General features: G+C 33.4%; 2 protein-coding genes and 1 non-coding gene across 6 annotated transcripts in view; all 3 read left to right on the plus strand.

The window, feature by feature from the left end:
* LOC102589398 (apoptosis inhibitor 5) overlaps nucleotides 1-2,336 on the plus strand; it is a 13,433-nt gene extending 11,097 nt beyond the window's left edge. Inside the window, exons 13-16 of the mRNA XM_006360991.2 lie at nucleotides 822-936; nucleotides 1,028-1,093; nucleotides 1,181-1,284; nucleotides 1,737-2,336. Of these exons, the coding sequence (XP_006361053.1) occupies nucleotides 822-936; nucleotides 1,028-1,093; nucleotides 1,181-1,284; nucleotides 1,737-1,929 (478 nt within the window). The 3' untranslated portion in view covers nucleotides 1,930-2,336. The remainder of the gene's footprint in view (nucleotides 1-821; nucleotides 937-1,027; nucleotides 1,094-1,180; nucleotides 1,285-1,736) is intronic.
* A 571-nt stretch (nucleotides 2,337-2,907) lies between these two features.
* On the plus strand, nucleotides 2,908-2,981 carry TRNAI-UAU (transfer RNA isoleucine (anticodon UAU)). The gene has a single exon. It is a non-coding gene; the product is annotated as a tRNA-Ile (tRNA).
* Nucleotides 2,982-5,652: 2,671 nt separating this feature from the next.
* Nucleotides 5,653-11,624, plus strand: LOC102589725 (protein IQ-DOMAIN 1). 4 transcript variants are annotated; one of them, XM_015315098.1, is made up of 7 exons: nucleotides 5,653-5,759; nucleotides 5,876-5,915; nucleotides 8,064-8,173; nucleotides 8,888-9,040; nucleotides 9,183-9,410; nucleotides 10,701-10,814; nucleotides 10,907-11,624. In XM_015315098.1, exons 3-7 carry the CDS (start codon nucleotides 8,099-8,101, stop codon nucleotides 11,249-11,251), a joined length of 915 nt encoding a protein of 304 aa, XP_015170584.1. In that variant the 5' UTR covers nucleotides 5,653-5,759; nucleotides 5,876-5,915; nucleotides 8,064-8,098; the 3' UTR covers nucleotides 11,252-11,624. The 4 variants fall into 4 exon arrangements, with proteins under 4 accessions (XP_015170584.1, XP_006361055.1, XP_006361056.1 ...); XM_006360993.2 differs by having other exon boundaries at nucleotides 8,067-8,173; XM_006360994.1 differs by lacking the exon at nucleotides 5,653-5,759 and having other exon boundaries at nucleotides 5,781-5,915.
* The last annotated feature ends 6,063 nt before the right edge of the window (nucleotides 11,625-17,687 follow it).

Here is a 17,687-nt window from a genome sequence, read left to right on the forward strand (position 1 = left end):
GGGTGGGGAGGGAGAGAGAACGAGATGAGTGGAGAGAGAGGGGTCCTAGAGGTTTCTGTCATTTTCTATGCTAAATCAATCATTATGTATTCTTCCATTATTTTTCCTTTTCATTGATCTGCTATAGAAAAAGTAAATAAAACCAATATTCCCAATAAATATATATAATCCTAGAAAGACGTAATTACTGAACTGTACTTTTTCCCTAAGCAAGCTATTGGAACCTTGCTAACTGTTATAGGCTCTAGGTGTGCAGTTCATTGATTGGGCGGTGTCAATGATCCATGTTGGAAGCACTTATCCTTTTAATTTACTGTGCTTTTTTTCTTTTCTTTTTTGATTACCGTGGTGTCCGGGCCAGCTAACTTGATGTGCTTTAGGAGTGGCAAAATAAAAATTAGTCCATGAAAATATGTCCCACCCGTTTATTAATTCAACCCGTTTTGACCCACCCAGCAGCTCATCTAAAAGTTAAAAGTTGGGCTGATATGTAGCTCAAATTGATTCATGAGCTTAAATGAAAAGGTGGAGATTCATATAGCTGATCCCAACTTATATTGGATTGAGGCGTAGTTGTATAAGAAAGCAAAGAAATTAAAACTTGGTAACAGCTGGGCTATGTATGACCTATTGTTTTAGCCCACTTGACCCAACTCATTTCAGCCGAAGTAACCTTTGGGTGGGTTATTGACCCGTCCATTTCTTAACACAACCTGTTTTTATCCGTCAAAACTCAGCTTAACCCGCTCATTTGACACCCCTACTGTGCTTGCATTCCTTCAAGTCTTGAATTCACTTATCTTCTTTGGTATTTGATTCAGGTTAAACTGTGTTGAAGAGCTTGCTAGGGCTACCATTAAGAAATTAACTCAAGGGATGGTGGAGCACAATAAAGCATTTGCTGCTGCTAAATCTGATGAAGAAAAGGAAAAAATCGTGAGTACATTCTCCAGGTTCTATCAAAATGTTCTTAAAATGCGACTTAATGATGCACTATTTGAGCAGTAAAATCTTTTGGGTTCTGCAGAAGGCTCAAAAGCAGAATACTACTACAGGGCTGAGGACTTGCAATAATATACTGTCTATGGCACAGGTAATTAAGCAGAATTTTAAGATATAGAAATACATTTTTTGCTTATGCGGGACTGTCTTGAATCAACTGTTATCTTTGATTACTCAGCCATTACATGCAAAAACACCTTCATTCATTGGGGACAAAAAAATCAACCTTTCTTGGAAGGAAGTTGTGAAATCTACAAAACCAACGACTGCAGCTTCAACTGGGTATGTTATTGTTTGAACTACTAAACAGAAAGAGGGTGTGGTTACCCTAGTTTATCTGACTAGTCTGGTCTCATAATTAATATTGTTGCATGGATTATTAACTGGCTGCATAGTGATATATAATATATTCTAGCACTATTTTAATAGAGCACAAAGACCATGACCCAAGACATAAGCTAGTACAAAAGGAAAGGTGTTCTCGGCTTACTGTTTGTGTATCATCTCAAGATGCTTTTAGGTCTCGAGTGTTAATTGTTTGAACTCAAAGCTTTTTTTTATTTTCCCGTCACTTGTTATTTGCCGACTGTTATTATTGGTTATAACTTATACTCAAAATCTCATTCAATATGGAAGACTTAGCAGAGGGTTTATGTTCTTTTAGGATGGTCACTAGCTACCTTTTCATATACTTTCTCATCCTACCTTAATCTTGTCCATTTCTTTATCCCCAGAGTAAAACGACCCGCTGGTGCTATTAATAATTCCAGTAGTTCTGGACCGAAGAAGGGTCGGGGAGGTGGTAGCATGCAGAACCAGCTCGTTGATAGAGCTTTTCAAGGACTATCATATGGAGGGAGAAGTTCAAGAGGTAGAGGCAGAGGAAGGGGTTTTCGCGGAAGGGGAAGAGGAAGGGGCTATCATTAACCCAGTTCCGCCTCAGTGTTACTATGTTACACTTACCTGTGAACTGAAAAGATGCAGAGACATCGGTTTCGTCTTAGAGATGCATTTTTGAGAAGTAGTCAGATGATTTGTGGATTCGGAAACGTAGTAGATCCCCCGTACACGTGATGATATATTGACTGTCAATTCTAATGTGGCAGTCGGAAGCTGATCTTTCTCAAAGGTACTCTCACAATTAGCAGCAGTTTGCGCCATTACTCCGGTCAATGTTTGGTAGCAAAGGAAACGAAAAAACGAACTTAGTCACAAAAATGATTTCTAATGGAGATTTTGTAGTATTTGATTTGATTTTTATTTGGAAGACATCGTTTTGTTGTTAATTTGTGACATAATTTATGTTTAATTTATTGACATCGTCGTTTTAGTAAGCTGTGTATTTAAACTGTTTTAAGTGTGCCTAGATACCGTTGAACTTTTTTTAGTATAGGACGGTTTGACTATAATCTATATATCCGGGATATTATTATCAGTAAAAACTTACCATAAGTTTATTCGACCTGATCAATTCGATTGTACACTCGGCATGAGTTTTGAACAGAAAAAATCATTGTTCAACTCTTTGACAACATGAAAAATATCAAAAGCTTTGTCCTTCCACTATATCTATCCAAGGACGGAAATGCAGAGGCCTTTCGTGTCCCCTCAAGTCAAGAATTGAGGTTTCATAGTCACTAATCAATATGTTTTTCTCTCCCTCCTTTCTTCATTTCTGATTTAATACTTTATATGAGATGCAACAAAATCTATTTGTTTTTTTTTCATTTTAGTATACTCGAGATGGACGGTAACAAATCTTTAAGAGGGAATTAGAAAAGTTTAGAGTTTCTAAACACTAAACTAATTTATTATGTAGAACATGATTGAAATAAATAATTTTTGGACAAATCTATTGAGATATTAAACGATCACATACTAAAATGTTTAATTATTAAATAAAGTGGTCCCGTAGCTCAGTTGGTTAGAGCGTTGGTCTTATGAGCCGAAGGTCGCGGGTTCGAGCCCCGCCGGGACCATATTGAGGTCTAAGTCTAGCCATTATTTTTTTGGGCCTAACATGAAATTCTTTTCTTGTCCAATTAAGAAAATACTTTTCAAGAAAAAAATAATATTTTTTGTCTATATATTTAGGGAACTTCACTTTTGAAAAATAGACTTCATGAGAATTGAACACTAAGATTTTAGTATATTGAGGTTTAAGTTTAGCCATGATTTTTTTGGGCCTAACATGAAATTCTTTTCTTGTCCAATTAAAAAAATAATATAAGAAAATACTTTTCAAGAAGAAAAAGATATTTTTTGGCTATATATTTAGGGAACTTCACTTTTGAAAAATAGACTTCATGAGAATTGAACACTAAGATTTTAGTATATAGCTTTACCTAAAAAGGAGGAGGGGAGTACATATCAACCAAAAACCTCATTTGATCGTCAAGACGAGTTAGGTGGGAGGAACTTCTCTTGATAACACTTTATTTTCTTGAACTGACTAATTAATTTGAAAAATACTTTTATATTAATATAAAAGCAACAATATGTACTTAATTAAGATTTCAAAGGTTCTTTTTTAGCTTTTGAAGAATTACTTCACTCCTATTTTTTCTTTTTCTTTTTAAATAAGCATTTTTTACTACTTAAAAACTTGTTCAATCAAACTATTAATCAACAAAACCAAATACTAATAAGAATAGTTAAGATCTTGTAATTGCCTAGCATGTGTGTTGAATTGTTATCATCACCCTACTTTTGTGCTTGATTATGATTGTTAACATTGTTATATAAGTGGAGTAATATAATCACCCTCTTAAGTTACTACTTAATGAAGTAAATCATATCAAATTAATTTAATTCATCATGATAAAGTAGTTTAATAAAATGAAAATATACATTAATTGTTCATAATTAAGTGATAAAAGTATACGTTCAGATAATATCATATATTTATATTATATAATTTGATATAAATATCAATGTGAATAAGCTTTTGTCCTCTTATAATTTCTCTTCATTTTTTAATCCTACTTGGCTTTGTGATTGATCTCAATTGTTTGAAAAATGAGGGTTGGCTTAAAAGTTTCAATTTGATGTAATTATACTTTTTTGACTTTTGACTTTTTAATACTTGGGAATTTTCTAAAATATTCTTTTTCATAGTATGACTTTTAAAAGAGTAAAGTGGGCTCATAAATAAGAGATCTTTTGGTGGGATTGCGATCTTATACCTTATGGTTTAGTTAGTTTACACACTAATTGTTTTACATTATAATGTAAAGATCATTTATGTAGTGTTTAATAATAATGAAAGGGCTATGTGATGATTAATAATGAAAAATATTGTTATATATAAAAGGGCAGTCTAATTATACACAAAATATTCTGCATTAGCGAGGTTCAAAGAAGGGTTGCATCCTAAGGGATATGGTTTAGATAGTTTACCTAAATATAAGCATTAATAATTGTTTTCACTGTTTGAATTAGTGATCTATAAGTCACATTAAGATAACATTATTTTAGAAAGATATATAATATGTCTTTGAATAATCAATTAATCCCTACCTCGCTATTGTACATATTCTTATTATTCCACATTTTATTCAATATAAACCAATAAATAATTTTTCGCCTAACATAATGCATGTGTTAATCAATACTATCAATCAACTAACCATCCTTCAATGTATGTGGCTACGCCACCCCTGTTTGCCGCAAAAAAATTCCAAATAAATAGCACCTCTTTTGAGTTCTTAAGCAACCATTGTATTAATTATATTATACTATATAATAAGTGGCATGAGAAAAATCATTATCAGCAGATTTGTTATTTTCCTCATTTTAATTTATTTGTTACTATATTTTATTAATTAGTTCTAAAAAGAATACTATATTTTTTTATATTTGAAGTAATTAGCTTGAAAATTTTGTTTTATCTTTAATAAGAATCTCTTATAAGTGACACGAATATTATAACACGTTTAAGATCATAACTCACACATTTAAAAGAAATCCTAACAACCAGAAAATATATTATAACATGTATAAGACTATAAAAATTTAAAATTATTATTTGTGTATGAAACTTTATATGTAATTAAATTGTATCACATAAATTAATAAACGGAGCACAAATTTTAGGAGGAAAACAATGCCATAAAGCCGTATCATGGGGGTTGGTTCAGCAGTCGTTGTAGCTGTGTATTATTGACTTGAATACATAAATTAAAGATTTGATTGAGATTTGAGAATTGATGAGAGTTGCTTAAATATAATATGATGATATTTGTTTCGATATTGTTGTGTTGTTATAATGAAATATTGTTACAGAGAACATACAATATAACTTAACATGAATGATCGATTCCACAAATTAAAAATATAAAAATATTATTATGGAGAGATATGAATATATAAATGGAATTAATATAAAAAAGATATAACTAATTGTTTTTACTTTCACTCTTGAATATAGTTTTTATTTGCTTTAATTATTAACTCATAGGAAAGAAAACGTGACCAAACCTAATTCACTTGCCTTTAATCATATTTTACAAAATTTAACTAAGTTTATACTAAAACAATTTTTTTTCCAACAAACAATAACATATGCAATTACACCAAATTCATCGTTTAATAAAATATACATTGTATTTATCAACCATCCAAACAAGCTGTTATATTCTATAGTTCTTTGTTAGTTCAACTCCTTTTGGGGGAAAAAAAATTCTGAGCTGTTGTTGTCAAGCTGAAGCCTGAAGGGCCATGGCCAATCCACATATTTTTTCACACAAATGACAAAGGTATAGTACCTACCCTTTTGCTTTTACATTCCTCACATTATTTCTTCTCTATCACTCGTACTATTTTGCAATTCCATTACTGTAATCATTACTCTCTTTTTTCTGTGTGTTTTCAGGTATACCCTTTTGCTTGCAAGGGCTTTTGCTACTACTGTGGTATGTTTTTGTACCCACAATTTAATTTTTTTTATGTTCAAAGTTTTCAAGATTACATTTTTATGTGCTCTTGTTACTCTATGGTGTAAATATGTATCTGGGGTACTCTTTGTTTGACCAAAATATTTTGTCCACAGTTTATTTCCTATGTTCAAAGTTTCAAGATTGCATTTTTATGTGTTCTTGTTACTCTCTGGGGTAAATATGTATCTGGGTTACTCTTTGTTTTACCAAATTTTTTTGTCCACAGTTTATTTCCTATGTTCAAAGTTTCAAGATTGCATTTTTATGTGTTCTTGTTACTTTCTGGTGTAAATATGTCTATGGGTAGTGGGTACTCTTTGTTTGACCTTTTGTCCACAATTTGTTTCTTATGTTCAAAGTTTGTGTTCTTGTTACTTTCTGGTGTAAATATGTATCTGGGTACTTTTTATTTGACCAAAATTTGTGAGAAATGTGGATGTGTGTGTGTTGATGTGGGAAAGAAGTCAACAGTAGTGTTTAGCTCATTGGATTATTAGCTCTGTGCTATTGCTTCCTTACTGAAACTAGAAGCGAATAAGGGCTTTGATTTGGCTGCTCTGGGTGTTTTTTTTACCTACTAGAAGAGTTAAGAGGGCTAGAGGTGGAGTCAGGATTTGAACTTTATGGGTTCTAAATTCTAGTATAACGATATTAAATGTTAGTAACTGGGTTCTGAATTTCAATTTAGTACATATTTGATTAATTTTCTTAATATAAATACAAGATTTGAGCTAAAGCTATTAGGTTTGGCCGAATGTGTATGTTAGCTTCTAGCCCTGCCCCTGGTTATGCTTTAAGTACTGCAGATCATCTGCAATGATCTTCCTGCGACCTGTCTGTTTTATTTTAGACATAGGGTTGGGTTCACATGGTTGGTAATTGGTGGTGGTGGGATTTGTGCACCATGATTAGTTTGAATTTTATTAGATGTTTCTGTGTGTGTTAAGTAATTTGTTAATTATATATTTATGCTAATTCTGGCTCATTATCCTAAAAGAGTAGCGAGTGTAATGGGTCAATGATACTCGTGTCCTGGATCGGCCTCTGTTTAGACAGAATCTTTCACTATCTAGTTGGAGCTTTTGTTGTGTACCCCTATTGATATATGGAGGAATGCATGTTAGACCATAAACATGTATTAAGTAATGCTCGATCAATTTGTTTAGAACACCTTATGGCATCTATGATTGGCGAGGGAATAATTAATTCTGAACAAAATTACGAATAGGTCTGAGTTAGTTAGACATTGCTACATGGTTATATAAATTTGACCTACAAGGAGTTTCGTGCATAGGATGTGGAGTTATTTGTATATGAGGCGATTTCTACTACTGTATTGGACAATTATCGTTGCATTTGCTTGATATGCTAGCACAAAGTTTCATTAAGCAGTAGGTAACGTTTTAAGTACATACTTTTGTGATGATAGATGATGCAAGGTATGAGGTATCGGATTTTTAAGTATTATTTTCATGGTTATGTAGTCTATAATTGAAACTTTCTAGGTTGTCTGAATGCATGTGTCTATTTTAAGGTTTTGGAATAATTCTTCTTACTTCTTTGGCCCACTAAATCATTGCATCAATTGCACTCACTGATTGCTTATTCCCCATGAGCTGTAGTTTAATTGCACTTTAAGTATTAATAAAGCACATATATCTTGCTGTTATTAGAAAAGTTCCCTATAATATAACATGTGATAGGCTGGCAGATTTTATTGCTGAACTTTGACTTTGGTTGTTCTGCATAGTGATTGAAAAACTACACTTGAATTCTAAGTTAGTCGTGGTTGTCTGTGCGAATCCTCATTATATCACTCCGTTTGTACTTTCCTTGAGAGAGTGTAGTCCTCCTAAATCTCCCACTTCCCAAAGTTAGAAGAAAAGAAATACATGCAAACTGAGAGTAAGCCAACGCCTTCTTATTTTCAGTTTTTCGGTTGAAGTCACATTCCCTTCTATAATAATTGTATTTATAAGTCCAAATCTTCCTTCTTGATGCACAACCATTTAAAATATCTTCATTTCTTCCATCCTCGGATTCACGTATGTATTAGACGTGGCATATGAAAAGTAGAAAACTTCATAACTGATACTCTTCTCTTTTTCAATTTGTTATGTCCTGCAGGGTAAGACACATATATATAACAAGCATCTGCAATGGGTTCTGGATACTGGCTTAAAAATGTAATCAGTTTGAGAAAAGCAAAAGATGGCAGATCGAAAAGATTAAAGGTAAGCCTCCCTACTACTTATTGTATGAACAATTTTTCTTTGACTTTTGGATTTTAGAAGCTGTGGATCATTAATATATCTTAATTTCCAGACTCAACGTTGAGATTTACTGATTTACATAATATGATAAGTACTGTCAACTGTGGACAAGGAAGTATAGGCAGTTGACAAATAATACTCCCGCTATTTCAATTTGTTTGTTTTACTTTCTTTTTTAGTCTGTTGCAAAAAGTATGCCTCTTTCCTTTTTTGGCAACTCTTTAATTCTAACTTTCCGCGTGACATGTTTAAGACCACAAGATTAAAGGGCATTTCGGTAATTTCAAACGTATCTTTAGTTTAGGACCACAAGATTCAGAGGTTTTCTTTACTTTCTTAAATTCCGTGCCAAGTCAAAACCAGGCAATCAAATTGAAACGGAGGGAGTATTTTGTTTAAAGGTTTCGTTTGCTCTCTCAGGACTCAGATTGATTCCTACAATGGTGCTTGTTATTAATTCCTGTGTGTGTCATGTGGCTTGACTAAAAGGTTGAAAGAGTTATGTATGTCGCTTAAATAAATAAGTATTCTTAAGACGGGAAGTGAAATTATTAATGGATACCCTCTCATACACCATGATTCTATTATAGTCCATTCCTTCAGTTATTTTCATGCACTGCTTTCTTCTCCAGTACTAGACAAGATCAATCAGATTCATAGTTTTTCTTGAGACAGAGAACTTCTATAGGACGCAAGGAGGATGAAAACTCTCAGAAAGAGCCTTCAAGAAGAACAAATGGTGCCTCTGTCAAAAAGCACAGAGAAATGGGAATTCCTTCTGAAGATAACGCAGCCATAAGGATTCAGACAGCTTTCCGTGCATATATGGTAACATAAGTTTGGTTAAGTCCATAAGTTATAATTTGCAATAGGGATGATCATGAGTGCCTCAACTTGTTTCCCTACAGTTATCCAAAGAAATTGCTACAACTCTTTCTATAGGTTGAATATGTGTTTTCTCCTTTTCCAGGCAAGGAAAACTTTGCGTCGCTTGAAAGGGATATCAAGGTTACATTCTATGACACAAGGCCCTTCTGTGAAAAAACAAGCTTCGACAACCTTGAGCGCTCTCCATTCATGGAACAGGATACAAGCCGAGATTAGAGCTTGTCGTGTTCGTATGGTCATAGAAGGACGTCTTAAGCAGAAGAAACTGGAGAATCAATTGAAGCTAGAGGCAAAGCTTCATAACTTAGAGGTTACACTTAGCCATTTTCTTCTGCTCTTGACTGGTTTTATACTAGATTTTCCGTAGGATATGAAGCCTTCATATCTTTATTTGCTCTCATATATTAGTTTTTCTTTTTATTTATTTTTACCGGAAAAGGGTCAAAAATGTCCTTTTACTATTGCGAAATTATATAGAAATGCCCCCTGTTAATAGTTTGGTCCAAAAATTACCAATGCGTCTGTCATAAACGATGAAAAAAAAAGAAGAAAAAATTTCCACTGTCTAGGTACTCCCAAAAAAGGAATATATATTAGTTATGAGTAGGATCATTTTGAACTACTTCCATGTTCTGAAATCTAAACCTTTTTTGGAGTTAACTACACAGTTACCTGTGATTAATCTGTCTCTAAGACGATACGTGGAAAACAGACTAAGTATTATTTGTATGACAATGACGATACATTTGAAGCAGTGTATCAGAGATCTGATTGGATCATAATCCCTTACCATAAAATAGCTGCATGTGCGGCAGCGCCAACTATGAGAAATCCTTATCGAATGATTATTCATTCCCTCATAGGAGCTGTTCTTTCGCAAAGAAGGTTCTTCGTGCGCAATAACTTCTAGAAGCTTAGATATATGATTCTTATGCATCTTCCCATTTCCATTCTGGATTAGATTCACACCAAATGAACATTCTAAAACACATGAACAACCACACTTCATTAATGCAAAGTTGTGCCTCAACGTCATCCTTGGTCAAGGTTGCAAATTTATTGTTGCAACGGAGTTCTGTTGTTTCTGGCTTAGCTTAAAGTGATTCTCCCAAAGTCACTTGAAAAACAAATTATTACAAAGTATATTAGGAATGGTACTGCAATTAAAAGATATAAAGTGGCGAAGGAAAGCCAAAAACTTGCACAATTTCACATGTAAATTTAGCAAGTGTTCCAAGACCATTAAAAGGTCCGTAGTCACTGGAGTATAAGTGGCCAGTGGGAGCACTATTGATCCTCCTAGGGGGTGGGTTGGGAAACAAAAAGGCCCATAGTGAAAGAGGTGGGTTTCAACTAATGCTAATTAGACGTTCCACTCAAATGTTCTAATATTTGAGATAGTTTACCTCCATGTCGCTTGGACTCTCCAAAAATGCTGCTGCACCTGTGTCAGATCCTTAAAATATTTCACTATTGGAGGATCCCACATGTACCAGTTGATACTTTTTGAAGAGTTCGAGCAACATAGGCTTAACTTCACAAGTTTTTTGGCCTTGCATTATGCAGTATTACTTCTCTAACATGAGCCAATGGCTAACAGGTAGAGTGGAGTGGTGGCCCTGAAACAATGGAAGTGGTTCTATCAAGGATACATCAGAGAGAAGAAGCAGCAGTGAAGCGGGAACGAACTATGGCATATGCATTTTCTCATCAGGCATGTTCATTTTATACGATTCTCTAGGTTATAGTATTTTCATTGTCCATTTCAGAACAAGAATCATCATTGTTCGGAATATTATGTCACAGTGGAGAGCCAATTCCAACCCAATGTTTGGATCAAGTATCCATGATTTAGGCAAAGCTAATTGGGGCTGGAGCTGGACAGATCGCTGGATCGCTGCTCGACCATGGGAAAGCCGAATCCCTGTTCAATCAAGTCCAAAAATTGTCAATAGAACAGCAAGCAAGACTCCTAAAAGTTACAAAACTCAAACAACAAAAACACCAGTTTCTGTTAAATCAACTTCTGCCAATCGGAAACGTGCTATGAAGCCTCGAAAGCTATCATACGAAGCAGCTGATAAACTAACTGCACAGAAAGGAATCAACAAAGTTGAAACAAGCATTGACAAACAGGAGGTGGTATCTTAGAAGCAATTGAAAGAAAGATGATATGTTCAACCTAAGACGCGTTTCTACAGTTCCGGTGAGGATCAAATGATGCTGAAAAACTTGAAGTTGGATATGTGTCTGAACAGTGAAGTGAAGTTTGCCAGTTTTTCGTTTAAATTTCCGAGCTCTTCCGAGCTTATGTATATGAAAGAAAAAAAAAGTTTTTCATTGGTTATAATGTGTATAGATAAAGTATTTATGTTCATAGGTTCAGAGCTCAGAATATTCAAGTTTGAATGTTCCTTATTGTGTTTGTTGCCAATTTTTTTGCTCAGAACATCTGTTTTGTACAAAATGTAAAAGATATTGCAGAGTGTTTTTGGTTATAGTAACATCTTATTGCTTGGTGATACTTTGTTTTTGGTTATGTGTATCCCATGTTGGTTTCATATACAAATATATTAATAGACACTTGATTTTTGGTCTTCATTGTTGTTGAACACTTCGACTTTCATTATAAGGAAAAGTATGTCACATGAATTGGAACAGATGGAGTAATATCTTTTCCGCCTTTGTCCAATGCTCACTAGAGGTGAGAAATTGAATTCTCACCAACAAAATGAAAGTCCAGATAGTCAATCAACTGAGTTACTCAAATTTTTTTCGATATAAAATAATTTAAACTAGACATTAATGTCTTATTTAATAAAAGATAAAAGGAAAATATGAAAACAAAAACAAAGGACAGAAATCTTCATAAAATAAAAGTGAATTAAATATTTTGACTGTTGATGAATAGTGCAAAAAGTCTAATGTGAGCATGCCTATAATAAATATGTAACCTCCATATGACAATCAATCATTGTAACCAAACCAAAAGAGGAAGCCCTAGCTAGGTTTGTTTATTAACTACTCCTACTATTCACTTTATGTGATTCAATAATTATTATTTAGAGTAACAAATTTTTTATCCTTGTAAATATTTGAATAGTAAATTATTATAACTCGTAGTATTTTTAAGAGTAAAAAACAATTCATTAAGACATTATTAGCTACTTTTTTCATACCTTCTTGTCTTAGTAAACTTTCAACTAAACTTAATAATCATGTCGCTCTGTCGATAAAAGCTAAATTCTTAAAAAACATGTTAAGAAGATCTCAACACTTTTATCCAATTTGAATTTTTAGAGCGAACCTAAATGAGTCGTTATTCTGAAAGAAATTAAACATTTTATATCAAAATTTACTAATTATTTTTAAAAAAAAATAATAATTTTGATCTTTATACTCCGAATTGTCTCACATAAAAAGAAGAGAGGAGGGAGGGTGTATTAAACTTGTAAAATAAAATGGCCTAATGAACCTAGTCAATAGTTTTTTTTTTTTTTTCTATTTTTGGGGAAATCCCTTATTTAATGTCCACCAGATAGACCTGCCCACATGAATGAAAAGCTACTTTCTTGTAGTCATCATTGCTAGATGGAACTCTTCATATGAAAATCACAATTCCATGGACTCACATGGTGTCAGCCTCAGGTTTTGCAGAGGCAATTCTTGTTATTTCCTCCGTTTTAATTTATTTATCTGGTTTTTACTTTGGTACAATATTTAAAAAATAATAAATAAGACTTTTGAATTTCGTGATCTTAAACTAAAAATATGTAGAATGTATCAGAATGTTCTTTAATCATATGATCTTTAACATGTCATGTAGATAGTTAGAATCAAAGAGTTGTAAAAAAAAAGAGAGACATTCGGCTTGAAATAGACAAAAAAAGAAAAGTAATACAAACATATTAAAACGAAGAGAACATTAGTCTGTATTCAAATTAGTAAATCAGAAAATTGAAATAATCTGGAAATCAAAAAATAGAAACTTTGAAGAAAGATATGTAGAATGTATCAGAATGTTCTTTAACATGTCATGTAGATGGTTAGAATCAAAAAGTTGTCAAAAAGAAAAGAGACATTCTGCTTAAAATAGACAAAAAAAAAGTAATACAAACATATTGAAATGAAGAGAATATTAGTTTGTGTTCAAATTAGTAAACCAGAAAATTGAAATAATCTGGACCGAAAAATAGAAACTTTAAAGAAAAATATCCGAGATCACAAAATTCAGTTTGTATCCTTAAGTAATTTAATCCCCCGCTGTATCCGAAATGTTGAATTACTTCCTCCCAAAATAAAAACAGATATAGATATAGCCGAAATAGCGATGCCTCAAACGCTTACGGCTTCGTTGAACTCAAAGATAGTCTCAAATCACATGAAGACTCAACTTTCTGTTTATAAGAAAATATACAGAAGTAGTTCGCAATCAAATCAAAATCCGAAGCCAAGTCGAGCAACGACAACGGCATGAGAAGAGACTTTCTTCTCAACTCTTTGTGAACTAGAATAAGTGCTTCTAGCCTTCTAAATATAAACACACTAGTCTTCTTTTTACGGACATTCCCATTAGAACGAAGTCAATAATGTAAGATTTTCGATGAAAATTATTTCAGACGAATACATTTCCTACAAATTCCGTATGAAATTTCATGTCTAACTATGAACTATCTAAAATAAATCTTGAAACTCCTTACATTATTGTTAATAAATGTACGTCAATCATAGTTCAACTTCAAATTCTAGCTCAGAAAACAATTATCTAAAATCATATAATGAGACAATAACACAATTCTTTCTAGACAAAGTGAAAAGAAAGGGCCAAAAAAAAAGGATACAAATTCAAAAAATTGAACTATGCTTACTCATGAGTCATGAATTGAGTAACACCTACTACTACTACTACTAAAGGAGTGACCACTCCATGTGCGTAAAGTATCCCGTATTCATACAGAATTTAGTGAAAAATCGCACTTCAAAAGTGTAACATAGACAGTCTATCATGATACAAATATTAGTGACTGATTTCACGTGTCAAACCAGTAACCTATAGGTTATAAGTTACACAAAATTAAATTTACTGTTACTCCAAGACTTGGCTCAAGATTTTTTTTTCATTTCTATAATAAGAATTATACATTAATAAATCTAACTTACAAATATTTCAGCTCCAAAAAGGACTTGATGAAAAAACTAATCTTGATAATGTAGAAGAGTTGTGGAAATTGAACCCTGTTCATCTTCTTCTTCTTGTTGTGTTATTGGAGTAGTACAAAGTCCCAATAAGCCATCATTTGCAAATCCAATATTATTGGAATAAGATATAGTTTGAGGAAAAGTAGAAGTGGACTGAAGGGGTTCCCTCAGATAATTGAACATTTGGTTTTGGCCTAAAACTGTGGGGAAATTTTGTGGTGAAAAGTTGAAGCCATGATGATGATGATCACCAGAAAAACTGATGGATTCATTTTGATGACATGATTGAAAACTGAAAAAGTTGCCTAGTTGAGCTGATTGGTTTTTGGTTTCTGAGTGAAAATGGCCTTGTGGGTAAGTCTGCAATTCACAAAAAGATTGAGTCTTGGCAACATTTGGTGACTGTTTTTTGGTTTCTGACTGAAAATGGCTTTGTGGGTGAGTCTGGTATTCACAAAAAGATTGAATCTTGGCATCCTTTTGCTGATTGTCTTTTGGTTTCTGAGTGGAATTGGCCTTGTGGGTATGTCTGCAATTCACAAAAAGATTGAATCTTTGCATCTTTTGCTGATTGTCTTTTGGTTTCTGAGTGGAATTGGCCTTGTGGGTATGTCTGCAATTCACAAAAAGATTGAATCTTGGCATCTTTTGCTGATTGTCTTTTAGTTTCTGAGTGGAATTGGCCTTGTGGGTAAGTCTGCAATTCACAAAAAGATTGAGTCTTGGCAACATTTGGTGATTGGTTTTTGGTTTCTGACTGAAAATGACCTTGTGGGTGAGTCTGCAATTCCCAAAAAGATTGAATCTTGGCATCATTAGTTGGTTGTTTTTTGGTTTGTGAGTGAAAATGGGCTTGTGGGTGAGTCTGCAATTCACAAAAAGATTGAGTCTTGGCAACATTTGGTGACTGTTTTTTGGTTTCTGACTGAAAATGGCTTTGTGGGTGAGTCTGGTATTCACAAAAAGATTGAATCTTGGCATCATTTGGTGATTGTCTTTTGGTTTGTGAGTGAAAATGGGCTTGTGGGTGAGTCTGAAATTCACAAAAAGATTGAATCTTGGAACCATTTGCTGATGAATTCACAATTTGGGTGGCATTTGCTTGACAAACTTTTGAACTCTGTTCTTTATAGCATCCCTCTGGAAATTGATCAGCTGAATGCTGCATTGTGGCATTAAGTTTCGTAGAATGGCGAGCCAACTCTTCTAACTCCGTTTTCTTATCAACAGACCAACTTTGTTCAAGAGCAAATTGGCCTTCTTCATTTCGGACATTCAGTGCTTTATTTGTCGAGTCAATCTTATTGGAAAATACTTGAAAGGGAGTTTTTTCAAGCGCATTGATAGCCCTTTGAGCTTCTTTAATCAACCAATCGATAGCCTTACTAGGACGGTCATAGCCAAGACGATCTTGCACGTCATAGAACTGAATTGCCGTATTAGGAGAGAGCCTAACACGCCTGTCCTTCGGACCTGTGGCTGTTGAAACCTTGCTGTGCCTGTCTTTCCTCCCCGTGGCTCGGACAATGCGGCTTCCATGGACTTCCATAACATCTTTTTTGGCCCTCTTTGGCTTCCTTTTTAGTGATACTTTCTTGGTTTCATCTTTGTGACTTGGACATTGTGTGTTGTTTTGGTGTTTTGGGACTAAAGTTGCACTAGGGGCAGTGAAATAATTAGGCCATTGTTGCAAATGTTGGTAATCACTTTGGAGGATTTCATGAAAAAATTCATCTTTATTTTCATCATCATCATCTTCTTGTTGTGATGATGATTTATCTTCATTTTCATTTGATACTTGAAGTTGATGATTCATTGGAGGATCAAGATTTGAAGTAATCTTATTATTGCTTTTTGACTTCTAACTTTTTCAAGTGTAGTTGGTACTTAGCAATTGCTTTTTATAGAACTTCTTGTGACTTTGGACCCTTAAGTTAAAGATTGTACTTGAGAATAACAAATGCATAAATAAGAGAAAATGAATAAACTATGAAAAAGTGGAGATATGTTTAGTGTTTTATTGCTGCAATACGCCACATAGTCAGGATTTTCACCAAAGTGATTTAAAATGTAAAAACTTTTGGGCACACGAAAAAACAAAAGTGGGTTGAGGGTGCTTCTCACCTAGAGTTGGGTGTGGTGGTTAGGGTGAGTTTTCCTACACGGCTGAACGCCATGTTCTAGACAAAGCTGCGATAAGCTTCTTAAAATCGATGTGCCTTAAAGTGGTCAAGGAAAAACGCAAATATACGAATAAATTAGAAGTTTCAATATCTAATATATCTACATAAAATTAATTTTAATAAAAACTATATACTATAATTTTCCGATGAAGAGAATTCAAATGAATATGTTGCACCTCCTAGCTCCATGTGGCTCTTGCAAAGATTGAACCACCAAAAGAATGCGGTTGGTGGTAAAGATTCTTTACTTTTAATCAGAGTTTTCAAATTTGAACGTAGAAAACATAGGCCTCTTTTGAAGAAGCGTTAAAATCCCGTAACGAACTTTCTACATATATGGTGACTTTCCTTTGTTGAAGAAAATGAGAATCAAGAAAAAAAATTTAATCTTATGACATAATAACTATCAATTGAACAGGAGAAATTTGTTCAAGTGGTTGAGTACATCTATCATCAACGACATATTGAAGGTTTGAGCTATGCTCGAGAGTAAATGAGAACACTATTAATCCTCGACGGGTGGGATGGGAAACAATTTTTCTGTGACACTAGCAAGTACTTCTAGTACTCTTTTGGATTTACATTTTATCTTTTTGTGACATACATTATGATCAGTAGTGTTCAATATTACTCCCTCTGCATAAATAGTTATTTCTGTTTTCCTGTCACTTCATAACCTGTTTGCCATAACCAGTAATAGCCCCTACCAAAAATCATACTCCAGTAACTATGACAGTTATTTTTACGGTGAATTAATGAAAAATTTATGTTATAAATGATAATTTTTCTATCCATTTCTCATCGAAGTAACTTACTGAAAAACACACGGTAAAAAATAGATTTTCACTGAAATACGTAAAAAAATAATTCAATTTTCTGTATGAAAATATTACCTTATCGATTTAATCAAAATATTTATGAAAATTGAGGACGTAAAAATATGGTAGGAGGTGTAGTGTAAATTAGTAGTTGTAAGTATAATTTTTGTACGTTGAAAAACTCTTAAAAATATGATATGTAAAATTATGAATTGTACGTAAATTTCCCCCTAAAATTAAGGACTCCTAAAATATGGTAATAGGTGTGTGTCAAATTAGGAGTTGTACGTGGTTTTGTTTTTAATATGAGGTAGAAAAAAATTTAATACAAGAAAAATTAATGTTAGTAGGGAACCTATATATAAATGGAAGGTGTACATGAAAAAA

Source organism: Solanum tuberosum, unplaced genomic scaffold (assembly GCF_000226075.1).
Source record: "Solanum tuberosum cultivar DM 1-3 516 R44 unplaced genomic scaffold, SolTub_3.0 scf00338, whole genome shotgun sequence".
NCBI lineage: Eukaryota > Viridiplantae > Streptophyta > Magnoliopsida > Solanales > Solanaceae > Solanum > Solanum tuberosum.